Source organism: Oncorhynchus kisutch, linkage group LG20 (genome assembly GCF_002021735.2).
Source record: "Oncorhynchus kisutch isolate 150728-3 linkage group LG20, Okis_V2, whole genome shotgun sequence".
Classification (NCBI taxonomy): Eukaryota; Metazoa; Chordata; class Actinopteri; order Salmoniformes; family Salmonidae; genus Oncorhynchus; species Oncorhynchus kisutch.
In genome coordinates, this window is record NC_034193.2 from 21,779,671 (window position 1) to 21,792,691 (window position 13,021).

General features: G+C 41.1%; 2 protein-coding genes across 2 annotated transcripts; one reads left to right on the top strand and one right to left on the bottom strand.

Moving 5' to 3' along the window:
* Positions 1–456: 456 nt before the first annotated feature.
* tsr3 (TSR3 ribosome maturation factor) lies at positions 457–6,289 on the bottom strand. The gene is made up of 6 exons (XM_020453843.2): positions 5,883–6,289; positions 5,093–5,303; positions 4,664–4,857; positions 1,143–1,310; positions 856–910; positions 457–735 (listed from the first exon to the last, which is right to left on the bottom strand). The coding sequence occupies exons 1-6, from the start codon at positions 6,001–6,003 to the stop codon at positions 567–569; spliced, it is 918 nt and encodes a 305-aa protein (XP_020309432.1). The 5' UTR covers positions 6,004–6,289; the 3' UTR covers positions 457–566.
* Positions 6,290–6,304: 15 nt separating this feature from the next.
* Positions 6,305–12,851, top strand: gnptg (N-acetylglucosamine-1-phosphate transferase subunit gamma). The gene is made up of 11 exons (XM_020453844.2): positions 6,305–6,475; positions 9,069–9,123; positions 9,239–9,306; positions 10,271–10,325; positions 10,539–10,622; positions 10,755–10,848; positions 11,036–11,150; positions 11,269–11,351; positions 11,642–11,767; positions 11,934–12,015; positions 12,162–12,851. The coding sequence occupies exons 1-11, from the start codon at positions 6,409–6,411 to the stop codon at positions 12,242–12,244; spliced, it is 912 nt and encodes a 303-aa protein (XP_020309433.1). The 5' UTR covers positions 6,305–6,408; the 3' UTR covers positions 12,245–12,851.
* The last annotated feature ends 170 nt before the right edge of the window (positions 12,852–13,021 follow it).

The following is a 13,021-nucleotide window of genomic DNA, read 5'->3' on the forward strand; positions in this document are numbered from 1 at the left end:
TGCGAAACCTACTTGATTCTGAGTTCGGACATATAGTTTGTACTTGAAAAGTATTTCCAAATGTATCGCCTACTTTCAGTTTTTCCAAACTCACTTCACTCCCTCAAGAGGGAGGCTTGACCTACTGGTGCCGGCAAATCAAATACACTACTAAAACGAGGATAACGCAGTTTATATGTCCTAATAATTCAAAATATTGATCAGAAAACCAGGTGTTTTAATCGACATATGCTTACTTCTATTGTAACCATATGACGATTCAGATAAACAGAGTAAACTGTTTACATGCCTATTGCCATACTTGGCCAATTGCCATAATCCGTTTAATATCGAATTAGTGTCCATTAACTATAAAATACCATATTTGAAGGAGGATTTGTTTATTTGGTGGTACATATGACAGATGTTAGAATCCGTCTCTCGGGTCTTATGCCATTTCTTTGTATTGTTTTTTTCCCCCCTTCATTTTGCTGTTCTACACAATGTTTAGTAAACAAAGGGACACAATTTCACATAGTGAATACGTCTTGCCATTCTCCTCAAAGTCCCCAGTATATCCACATTTTTCATTGCACATTTGTTGACTCTCCTGGCTCTTCCTCCTCATCTCCAGTTTCTCTATCCTTTCCCCCATCGTCCTCTTCCTCTTTGACATCACCGTTGTCATCTTCTGATGTTCCAGAACTTCCAGCTTCCTCACCATCACTCTCTGTATCATCCTCTTCCTCAGCAACACTAAACAAATATGAAATGCAATACCATTTACCAACAAAGTTTGCATAACAAATGTGAAACTGAAATTAATTAAATATATTATGATTTTCAATTCAATACAAAGCAATGGGTCTTTATTACTGAGGGGGTCTGTTGAGATTCATGCATTCTCTCCCTGAGTCAACATCGAATGGATCTGCAAAGACAATGGATTAGAATTTTTTTGGTTCAAGACAGTCTCTGAAGAAATACACAAACACTCAAAGTAAAATATGTTAAAGACTAAGCTTTCGATGTATGACATCAATAGTGCTCTCTCCGAAGGCATACCAGTCTTAACACCTTCTTGTATGGCTAAACATTCACCCCTCACTCAACTCCAAATATTTCCTGGGATTTGATCCCAAACTTCTCCAACAGTAACTTACCAAACTCCTCTTTCTCAGGAGGGGTGTTAAGGTACTCTTTCTCCACAGCCAGCAGCTCCTCCTCTGACTGACAAGCTGCATAGCGATCCAGCAGAGTCTTGTTCAGATCCAGAAACACAGTCCCCCACTTAAACTTCCTTAGCAGAATCACAGCCAGGTCCTGAAAACCTGCATTTAAGACATGTTAATTAATGATTGATCATGACACTGCCAACACTTAACACTACTAAAGTAATCTGATGGTAAAACCAATTAATTTGTATAGATTAAATCAAATGTTATTTGTCACATACGCAAAATACAACAGGTGTAGACCTTACAGTGAAATGCTTACTTACAAGCCCTTAACCAACAATGCAGTTAAGAAAAAGAAGTGTTAAGTCAAAAATTAAAATGTAAAATAATTAAAAAGCAGCAGAAAAATAACTAGCAAGGCTATATACAGGGGGTACCAGTACAGAGTCAATGTGCAGGGGCACAGGTTAGTCGAGGTAATTGAGGTAATATGTACATGTAGGTAAGAGTTAAAGTGACTATGCATAGATAATAACCAGAGAGTAGCAGCAGCGTAAAATAGGGGGTGAGGGGGACAATGCAAATAGTCTGGGTAGCAATTTTAATTAGTTGTTGGGGGGTAGAAGCTAAAAAGCCTTTTGGACCTAGACTTGGCACCCCTGTACCGCTTGTCGTGCGGCAGCAGAGTAAACAGTCTGTGACTAGGGTGGCTGGAGTCTTTGACCATTTTTAGGGCAATCCTCTGACACCGCCTGGTATAGAGGTCCTGGATGGCAGGAAGCTTAGCCACAGTGATGTACTGGACCGTACACACTACCCTCTGTAGTGCCTTGCGGTCGGAGGCCGAGCAATTGCCATACTAGACAGTGATGCAATCAGTCAGGATACACTCAATGGTGCAGCTGTAGAACCTTTTGAGGATCTGAGGACCGATGCCAAATATTTTCAGTCTCCTGAGGGGGAATAGGTGTTGTCATGCCCTCTTCACAACTGTCTTGGTGTGTTTGGACCATGACAGTTCGTTGGTGATGTGGACACCAAGGAACTTGAAGCTCTCAACCTGCTCCCCTACAGCCCCGTCGATGAGAATGGGGGCATGCTCGGCCCTCCTTTTCCTGTAGCCCACAATCATCTCTTTTGTCTTGATCACGTTGAGGGAGAGGTTGTTATCCTGGCACCACACGGCCAGGATTCTGACCTCCTCCCTATAGATTGTCTCATCGTTGTCGGTGATCAGGTCTACCACCGTTGTGTCGTCGGCAAACTTGATGATGGTGTTGGAGTCGTGCCTGGGCATGCAGTCATGGAACAGGGAGTAATAGTTTGCAAAAACCATTTCCTTCCAGTTTTCTGCTGCCTGTGACTGGAACGAATTGCAAAAATCGTTGAAGTTGGAGACTTATCTCCCTCACCAACTTTAAACATCTGCTATCTGAGCAGCTAACCGATCGCTGCAGCTGTACATAGTCCATCGGTAAATAGCCCACCCTATTTACCTACCTCATCCCCATACTGTTTTTATTTATTTACTTCTCTGCTCTTTTGCACAACAGTATCTCAACCTGCACATGACCATCTGATCATTTATCATTCCAGTGTTAATCTGCTAAATTGTAATTATTCGCCTACCTCCTCATGCCTTTTGCACACAATGTATATAGACTCTTTAAAAAAAAAATCTACTGTGTTATTGACTTGTTTATTGTTGACTCCATGTGTAACTCTGTGTTGTTGTCTGTTCACACTGCTATGCTTTACCTTGGCCAGGTCACAGTTGTAAATGAGAACTTGTTCTCAACTAGTCTACCTGGTTAAATAAAAATAAAAAATAAAAAAATGAACAGGAGGGGACTGAGCACACTCCCCTGAGGGCCCCTGTGTTGAGGATCATCGTGGCAGATGTGTTGTTACCTAGCCTTAGCACCTGGGGGCAGCTGTCAGGAAGTCCAGGATCCAGTTGCAGAGGGAGGTGTTTAGTCCCAGGGTCCTTAGATTAGTGTTGAGTTGAGGGCCCTATGGTGTTGAACGCTGAGCTGTAGTCTATGAATAGCATTCTCATGTAGGTGTTCCTTTTGTCCAGGTGGGAAAGGGCAGTGTGGAGTGTAATAGAGTTTGCATCATCTGTGGATCTGTTGAGGCGGTATGCAAATTGGATTGGGTCTAGGGTTTCTGGGAAAATGGTGTTGATGTGAGCCATGACCAGCCTTTCAAAGCACTTCATGGCTACAGACGTGAGTGCTACAGGTCGGTAGTCATTTATGCAGGTTACCTTAGGGACTATGGTGGTCTGCTTGAAACATTTTGGTATTACAGACTCGGTCAGCGACAGTTTGAAAATGTCAGTGAAGACACTTGCCAGTTGGTCAGCGCATGCTCGGAGTACACATCCTGGTAATCCGTCTGTCTCTGCGGACTTGTGAATGTTGACCTGTTTTAAAGGTCTTACTCACAGCGGCTGTGGAGAGCATGATCACACAGTCATCCGGAACAGCTGATGCTCTCATGCATTTAATTTTTTCCCCAAAAACATTGTTTATTATTATTTTTTTACCCTTTTATCTCCCCAATTGGTAGTTACAGTCTTGTCCCATCGCTGCAACTCCCGTACGGACTCGGGAGAGATGAAGTTCGAGAGCCATGCATCCTCCGAAACACAATCGCACTGCTTCTTGACACCATGCCCACTGAACCCAGCCACACCAATATGTCGGAGGAAACACCGTACACCTGGCGGCCGTGTCAGTGTGCACTGTGCCTGACCTGCCACAGGACTCGCTAGTGCGCGATGGAACAAGGACATCCCTGCCAGCCAAATCTTCCTCTAGATGACGCTGGGCCAATTGTGTGCCGTCACATGGGTCTCCCGGTTGCGGCCGGCTGCGACATAGCCTGGACTCGACCCCAGAATCTCTAGTGGCACAGCTAGCATGCATGCTTCAGTGTTGCTTGCCTCGAAGCGAGCATAGAAGTAATTTAGCTTGTCTGGTAGGCTCGTGTCATTGGGCAGCTCGCGGCTGTGCCCCACTTTGTAGTCTGTAATAGTTTGTAAGCCCTGCAACATCCGACGAGTGTCGGAGCCGGTGTAGTACGATTCAGTCTTAGTACTGTATTGACGCTTTGCCTGTTTGATGGTTCGTCTGAGGGCATAGCGGGATATCTTATACGTGTCCGGGTTAGAGTCCCGCTCCTTGAAAGCGTCAGCTCTACCCTTTAGCTCAGTGCGGATGTTGCCTGTCTTTTCATAGCTCCTGGTTGGGGTATGTACGTATGGTCACTGTGGGGACAACGTCACCAATGCACTTAATGATGAAGCCAGTGACTGATGTGGTGTACTCCTCAATGCCATTGGAAGAATCCCGGAACATATTCCAGTCTGTGCAAAACAGTCCTGTAGCTTAGCATCTGCGTCATCTGACCACTGGGAATTTGTGTTAAATCTTCTATTCAGGTAAATGCGATACGACACCACAGGTTATGAATCAACTGCTGAATAGCTCATGTCTTACCCACAATGCAGAAGGTGGCAGCAAAAGCCTCCACACAAGACAGCTTGCAGGGCTTCCCATAGTTCACTGGGTTGGCAGCAACCAAGTATGGTAGCAACCGAGGATGACTACCTATCATCTTATTGAAGGGCGTCTCCTCAAGTTTAGCCCAAGAGCAGTCAATGACAGCAAGTCCATTCTGAGCCACAATGTCCCTAAAAAATAAAGGAAAACACAGGACTCTGACTTCAACAGCACAAATACTTGCATATACTATTGCGATGTGCCCCAATAATCTTGATAAGAAATTGATGGTTGTGGTCGGTTAAACATGTCCTGATCTCACAGACAGTGAAAGGGTAAAGGTATGGTCAAATTATATCCAGCCCTTTGATCTATCAGTGGTAATGATGTGCTTAGGGTTTTGGCCATGTCAAAAGCATCACTCACCTGTCTGCTGGTGAGACGTATTTGGTGCCCATGGGGCTCAGAATGAGTCCATGGAACCTCTGGTTGAGGCGTAGGTTGTGAACAAAGCCTTTGCGGACCAGCTTTCTTCCTGTGCAGCGCTTTGGGTCGCAGTGGCCCAGCTCCCACATGGCCAGGGGGCAGGGCAACTTCACCTGGGCAGCCTCCCCTGCATCATCACGATGCAGGCTGGCTGAAACCGAGAAAAACCAACCAAGTTACCAACCTGGTCTCAGAGCATTTCATATTATTCTATACGTAAATCTGAGAGACTTCATTTAGTATGATACGTAACGTTTGGTGTGGTTACATAAGACAGATGGTTACTTAAAGCAACAAACGAAAGGAGGGTGGTTGCTCACGGTGGATGGCTACACATATAACAAATCTTATCACGGACAACTTTAAAATGGTATCTTCTTTTCAACTACTTACTACTAAGTATTTTGCATCTACTTAGCATGTTAGCTAATCCTTCCCCTAACCTTAACCCTTTTAGCTAACCCTTCCCCTATCTCCGAAATGTAACCCTAACCACTAACTCCTAGTAACAGATAATACGAATTGTAATTTGTAACATGTCATACAAAACAGATCATACAAATGAATACATACCATACTAAACGTTACATATCATTCTAAATGGAGTCTCGGATTTACATACAGAATAATACGACATGCTCTGAGACCAGGTTGAAGTTATATGATCACACATACACACAACATGACTGGTTAGCTGTGACACAATGTTTCGGGAAGAGGCATACTGTACCTTGCAATGCATCATGCATCTCTTCTGTGAAACACTCAAGAGATTTCCCCTTCATCTTGTGTCGTTTATCTTTCCCCTTGTTCACTGGGCGCTCAAATTTACCCTGCTTCTTTCGCCCCATGTCAGAACTGTCAGACTCTCTCTACCTACTGTTTATTGACTGAGAAAAAAATGTAACGTTAACCTGACTTTGTAGCACTTGAATCAACTGGTCCTACAGAAGTAAACATCCAAGCAAGCTACCAAGATTACATAGAAAACATGTGTACTCCGCTCCTCTTGTTTTGAGATTAAATTGTATCGCTTTAGTTGAATTAAATAAAAGTATAAACAACAACTTCGTTCACTTCTCATGTGCTCACGCTGTACCGAGGAAGCACTAACACGCACGCGCAGACCGTGTATTATGGTCAGCTGACTTCTTCCCATGTTTCCCTAATGGTCACGTGGCCACTACTTGTAAAACAAACAAAAAATAGCCACGGATTATATAGCTAGTAAAGAAGTAAATGAAAGTCCATTAATAATGTATTATACATCGACTAGAATACTACATTTACTATGGATATATCTGCTCTGTCTTACCCTGCTGAGTAAGTATTTTTCACTTCATTCATGTACTCAAACAAAACAGCATCTGTCGTTTCAACGTTTATTCCGGGTTAGGTTTTAGAGGAGCGTATTGCGAAATCAAACATTGTAACCAAAATATAGAGCAGTTAAATATATACAGTACCAGTCAAAAGTTTGCACACACCTACTCATTCAAGGGTTTTTCTTTATTTGTACTATTTTCTACATTCTACAACTATGAAATAACACATGTAATCATGAGTGATGAAGTGTTGCATCTGATGACCTGGCCTCCACAATCACCAGACCTCAACCCAATTGAGATGGTTTGGGATGAATGATTTGGACCGCAGAGTGAAGGAAAAGAAGCCAACAAGTTCTCAGCATATGTGGGAACTCCTTCAAGACTGTTGGGGAAAAACATTCCTCATGAAACTGGTTGAGAAAATGCCAAGACTGCAAAGCTGTCAAGGCAAAGGGTGCCTACTTTGAAGAATCTCCAATAGATTTTTGTTTAACACTTTTTTGGTTTACTACATGGTTCCATATGTGTTATTTGATAGTTTTGATGTCTTCACTATTATTCTACAATGTAGAAAATAGTACAAATAAAGAAAAACCCAGGAATGAATAGGTGTGTCCCAACTTTTGACTGGTACTGTATATATTTTCACATTATGTGGCTCTAGATTTTATTGTACATGTATATGCTTCTGTATTCATGATTAACCCTGCTGACAAATTGTCGCTCAAATGTTAAACTTTTTTAATTAAAGCTGCAATATGTCTACTTTTTGGGTGACCTGACGAAAATGAACATAGCAATGTGAGTTATAGATCTGTTAATCTCATTGAGAATAGATATGAAGCGGTAGGTATGTTCTATATGCGCCATTTCTGTACTTCCTGTGCTGAAGTTTAGTTTTTGCTTCTTTTACTTTTGGTTTTGTACACCAGCTTCAAACTGCTGAAAACACAATATTTTTGATTATTGAAAATATATTTCACAGCGGTTAAGATAATACAATTGTACACAAACTGAAATTAGGCAAACTATTAGCATTTGAGCAATTTCACATTATGAGCATGATTTGTGTCCAATTACATATTAGTAATTGGTATCAATACACACTAGTATTAATTATAAATTACATACATTTCCCTGTTTTTCAATCACTTCAAGACAGTAGCTTCAAACTTAGCCCATATTTCTTTGTATTCATATGACTTTCCATGTCCATTTGCAATAGTTTTCAAAAATGTTACAGTTGGCTATTCATTGACAGCTGGAGCCATTCTGCAAATGAGGGTGGCTCGTCTTTTTTCCAATGCCTTAAAATGACCCTTTTAACTATGAGAGTTAGTGTCCTAAGCATGGAAGCATTTGAGGTGTTTTCCCAGCAAGATAAGGGCTGCATTTGTGTGTAGTCTTTTTTTTATTGCCCCTAGAAATAGAGAGAATATTATTTTCCAATATGCTTCCAGTTTAGGACACTTGACCAACATATGCGCAAGCCCAGCATCATCTGATATACATCTTCGACATTTGCTGTCGGTTGTCATTTTTGCCATGTGTATGTTTGAGTCCAGTAGGTTCTATTAATTATATTATACTGAACCATTTGTGTTTTAGATTCTGCACGGTTTAAAACAGTTTTTCCAAACCCTTTCCCATTCAATTACTTGTATATGAATATTCACATTTTTACCCCATTTCTCTCTTAAGGGAAGTGTGTAGTGCCCTTGTTTTTCGTTTAAGAATTTATACACTTGATGCCAGGTGGTTTTTGGAATGGACATCCTTTATGAAAATGTCCAATACTTTAAACTCATGTTTATATTTAAATGGTTATTTATTCCGACTTGACTTCCTGAACAATCTGAATGATTCTAAAATGGTTGATAGAGCCGGCCTTTTCCTTCCGTTCATTCAGATCCATAGTTTTACCATCTTTATACAAATCCGCCACTATGCAAACTCACATCTGTAGCTAACCTCTCCACAATACTGATCTGTGATTAATATGTGTGGATTGCTCCAGATGGTTGCTTGGAGAGAAGTACATATGGAAACTGCGTATTTATTTCCAACAATTTTAAGAACATTCCAAGACGCAGATCTTTTTGGATGGCCTTTTTTGCATAGGGAATACTTCCCAAATATCTATCAATCTAAGTGGCATGGGGTGGAATATTTCTTCAATTGCTAACCAACAGGGGGTTATTTTGGTGGGTAGAGCCAGTATACGGTTTATCTTGTTACATTTAATATTTGGAAGTGCCATCCCTCCTTTATATTTTGACATCATTAGTTTCTCATGGGCAATGCTAGGTTGCTTTGAATTCCATATACATTTAGTGATCAGTTCATTGATCTTCTTTAAAAAACCTTGCGGTAGATTGAGGCAACATGCTCAGTTTGTAATTGATTGTAGGAGCAACTCATTTTTTATCATTTCAATTCTTGCTCGGAATGTTAGAGGGAGGACCATCCCAAAAATTGTGCTTTAAAGGATTGAACAATAGCTTCTACATTCTCTTCAGTCTTCTTCTAATGTTGCTAATTTTAGTGTGGATGCAGATGGTTTATTCTTGTTAAAATGTCTATTTTAGGCCCCTATTCATTTGCTGGTAAAATGAAGATTGTTGAGGAACCAAATACATTTGGGTAAGTCATATGTTATTCTATAATTGCATTTAGATATGTTTCAAAAGTTACATGTATGAAGGTATAAAACCTACAAATTCAGTCAGTGTAATGTGGTTCTCTCTTATTTCTCTAGGCTCAACAATCCCTTTTTGGCCCAAGGAAGTAGACTCCAGCCCAAGGTCACTCCAGGCCCAGTGTCAGGTAATAAGAATATGTATTACTTACTGGGTTAAGTACTTTATGGTCTGCAGACTGCAATAAGATATTATACAGGTATTGCAGTACAGATTTATACTTTCACCAGCAGTGGGAAGGTACCACAGTAGTCTGGTCCCTTTTCATTGTTACTCAGTAATCAAAGGATTGAAACAAGTGGAAAAAGAATCGCCTAATACAGAGGTCAAATTAAATCACAATACGTCACCAACTGGTTTACATTTGTGAAAGCAAAGGAGACGGTGCTTGCAAAGTAATGATCTAATTCTGTCAACACTGGCAGATCATGTGATTAATCAAGAATATACAGGTAACTGACAAAATAAAAGACCCGCAAACATAGTGTCTTAATAGGGCGTTGGGCCACCAAAACAGTTTCAATGCACCTCGGCATAGATTCTACAAGTGTCGGGAACTCTATTGTAGGGGATGCGCACCATTACTCTACAAGAAATTCCATAATTTGGTGTTTTGTAGATGGTGGTGGAAAACTCTGTCGGTCGCCATTCCAGAATCTCCCATAAGTGTTCAATTGGGTTGAGATCTGATGACTGAGACACACACACACACACACACACACTTTAAACCCCCTATGCTCCTTTGAGACCCCTCTTTCAAAGTCACTGATATCTTATCTTCTAGCCATGGTAGCCAAAATAATGGGCAACTGTGCATTTTTATACATGATTTTTATACCTATGCATGATGGGATGTTAATTGCTTAATATACTCAGGAACCACACCTGTGTGGAAGCATCTTATTTCAATATACTTCATATCCCTCATTTACTCAAGTGTTTCCTTTTATTTTGGCAGTTACTTGTCTGTCTAAACTGACCATTCCTAGCATGCATTCAGTATGACCATACCTAGCATGGTATACAGTATACATACAGCCCTGTTTTTTACTTGTGCTCTTTTCATAACATTTCTAATCCTTTTTTTATAGGACCAGCACATCTCCGCCGACTAGCAGGAAAGTGCTTCAGTTACATAGAGTCCACGTAAGTACTGGGAAACTGAGTGCCTACAAAATCAACACCTAATTGCTGCAGTGAACATTATGGCAAAGTTTCGATCAAACTGTTTAGGACTCATCTTTGATTTCTGTACCAGTTTTCCAATTGTTTGATTCACCGCTAGTCAAGGCTGCAAGATGACATGTGTAGAAAATATGTATATTTTAAGATAAATAATTGTGTTGTTATTTTGTTTAGGTATAAATATGAATTCTGTCCATTCCACAACATCACCCAGCATGAGCAGTCATTCAGGTGGAACGCTTACAGTGGCATACTGGGGTGAGTGGATCCTCCACAACACAATTTCAAACTGCACTCATCCTATCAAGTGAATAAGATTCATTTGAAGCATGTTATCCTGTGAATACATTATTTCCATTCATCAGTTTACACCCGTTGTCTTTCCAACAGAATCTGGCAGGAGTGGGAGATTGTGAACAACACCTTTTTGGCCATGTGGATGAGAGAGGGAGATGCCTGTGGGAATAAAAATAGGCAAACAAAGGTAATAAATTGCTTGTGCTCATTCCTCCCAGAGGCCAATTGACAAAGCAGGATTGGCGAGCATTTGTGAGTAAAACGTGCAAACCTGGTCAGCGAATGTTGTGAAAGGCCTTTAAAGACATTGCAGAGTTGAATGTTGCGGTTATTGTTCTTTGTGAAAACATTTTTTTCTTCTCTCGTTTCACTAGGTCATTCTGACCTGCGGTGGAAGTAGCAAGTTGGCGCAAGTGTCAGAGCCCACTACCTGTGTGTATTCTTTAAGCTTTGAGACCCCACTTGTATGCCACCCACATTCTCTCTTAGGTAAGACGAGCAAAAGCAGGGACTCTTTAATTTTTAAAAATATATATATATTTTAATATTAACGTTTTAAGATGGTGCTTGTTTACGTTCTAAGTCACACATGTGTCCTCTCATCAAGTGTACCCAACTCTGAGTGACAAGCTGCAGATAGAATGGGATGAAATCGAACAGGCCCGCTATGAGAACCTCATTACTGAGCAGGTACGACTTTACTTACTAACATAGGCATTGACCTTGCCCTTTCATAGCACTTATATGAGTGTAGGACTACACAGGAGTTTAAAGATGTTCACAGACAAAGCGGCAGGCGGGATGGCCTAATCAGTTTCAATGAGGCGGAATTCAACCAGACGGAGCGGTCGGCGGTGCTTGAAAGCCAATTAGTGGAGAAAATAGGAATCAGGTCTATTTGGGCGATATCCACTCTGGAGTTTCACTTCTTGTCTTGAAAGTGCTTAAGAAGTCCTCTAACGTGTATGTGTATATTACAGGGCTACAATAATCTACTGAGGGATATTTTTGAGGATGCTGGTTTCCTAAAGAGCCAAAAGGTAAAGGAGAAGCCGGATATCACAACTACCTCAAAGACACATGATTCCTTGCAGAAATGCAATGAGGTAGGTTCACTGGAGAGAATCCAAAACCATTCGTGACCATGAGTAGTAATGGAAGCCCTGCCATTTAGAGCTTTCAGCTAATGCTCTAGTTTAGCTATCCATATACATGAAATGTCATTGAGAAGTTGTATTAGTTTACATTTCTACGGATGCTTGTTTTATACAGGATGTCCGTAAACAGAGGGAAGAGATTGAGAGATTGCAAGCTCTCCTCACTCAACACAACATTCCCCATGAGTCAAAGGCAGGTGAGTCGGAGCATTATTATTCATGTACAAGTCCATACTTCTCCATGAACCGATGTAGGAAATGAATCCCTTCGTAAGTAACATGTTATGATTGCATTGGTCCATAATGTTAACATGTTTGCACCCTTCCCTCCCTCTACGGACAGCTAAGGCGAAGATTCCAGTGAGTGTGACTGTGCAAAATCGGCACCTGAGAGGGGACAACGGCCTCATCGCAGACCTACTCTGAGGATTCCAGACATTTACACAAAATATTGCAGACCACTAACTGAACAGCAGAGAAGGCAGATGTCACACAATAAACATGGCAGTTCCACATTAGAGAATTCAAGTAAAAAAACTTAAAAAGTTTATTCTAAATACAATTTTAGATAAACAACCATGTTTTCTTGACTGTGAGGCGTACCTGTACTCCCCAATGGCATAGCTACATTCTTAGAATATTTCTTTTTCAACTCCATTGTCTGTCTGGACAGAAATCATACCTCTGCTATCAAAGGAAGTACACTGAAGATGTAAATTGTTTGATCCAGAAAATACATTTAAGAAAATGAAAAGTTGCAGCCTTGAGCAATTTTTTTTATTTCTTTACCCTTTATTTAACTAGGCAAGTCAGGTAAGAACAAACTCTCCCCTAACCCGGATGACGCTGGGCCAATTGTGCGTAGCCCTATGGGACTCCTGATCACAGCCAGTTGTGATACAGCCCGGGATCGAACCAGGGTCTGTAGTGATGCCTCTAGCACTGAGATGCAGTGCCTTAGACTGCTGTGCCACTCGGGACCCCAAATGCCAATTATTTTGTCATATGACATTAAAAAGGTGCTTAAACAGAATTCTTCTTGTAGGCTGTTTACATATTTTATTATTGTTTAACTGGCGATACACCATCCCATCTGGTTTGCGCTTAGTGGGACAATAATTTGTTTTTCAACAGGACAATGACCCAACACACCTCCAGGCTGTGTAAGGGCTATTTGACCAAGAAGGACCGTGATGGAGTGCT

What these genes read in the sequence shown, in the direction of transcription:
- tsr3 (XM_020453843.2), bottom strand. Translation starts at nt 6,003, where the DNA reads ATGGGGCGAAAGAAGCAGGGTAAATTTGAGCGCCCAGTGAACAAGGGG. An exon ending in TACGTCTCACCAGCAGACAG is followed by an intron (nt 4,858 to 5,092) that starts GTGAGTGATGCT and finishes TTTATTTTTTAG; the next exon opens with GGACATTGTGGCTCAGAATG. An exon ending in TGCCACCTTCTGCATTGTGG is followed by an intron (nt 1,311 to 4,663) that starts GTAAGACATGAG and finishes TCTTAAATGCAG; the next exon opens with GTTTTCAGGACCTGGCTGTG.
- gnptg (XM_020453844.2), top strand. Translation starts at nt 6,409, where the DNA reads ATGTATTATACATCGACTAGAATACTACATTTACTATGGATATATCTG. An exon ending in CCTTGCAGAAATGCAATGAG is followed by an intron (nt 11,768 to 11,933) that starts GTAGGTTCACTG and finishes TGTTTTATACAG; the next exon opens with GATGTCCGTAAACAGAGGGA. An exon ending in TCCCCATGAGTCAAAGGCAG is followed by an intron (nt 12,016 to 12,161) that starts GTGAGTCGGAGC and finishes CTCTACGGACAG; the next exon opens with CTAAGGCGAAGATTCCAGTG.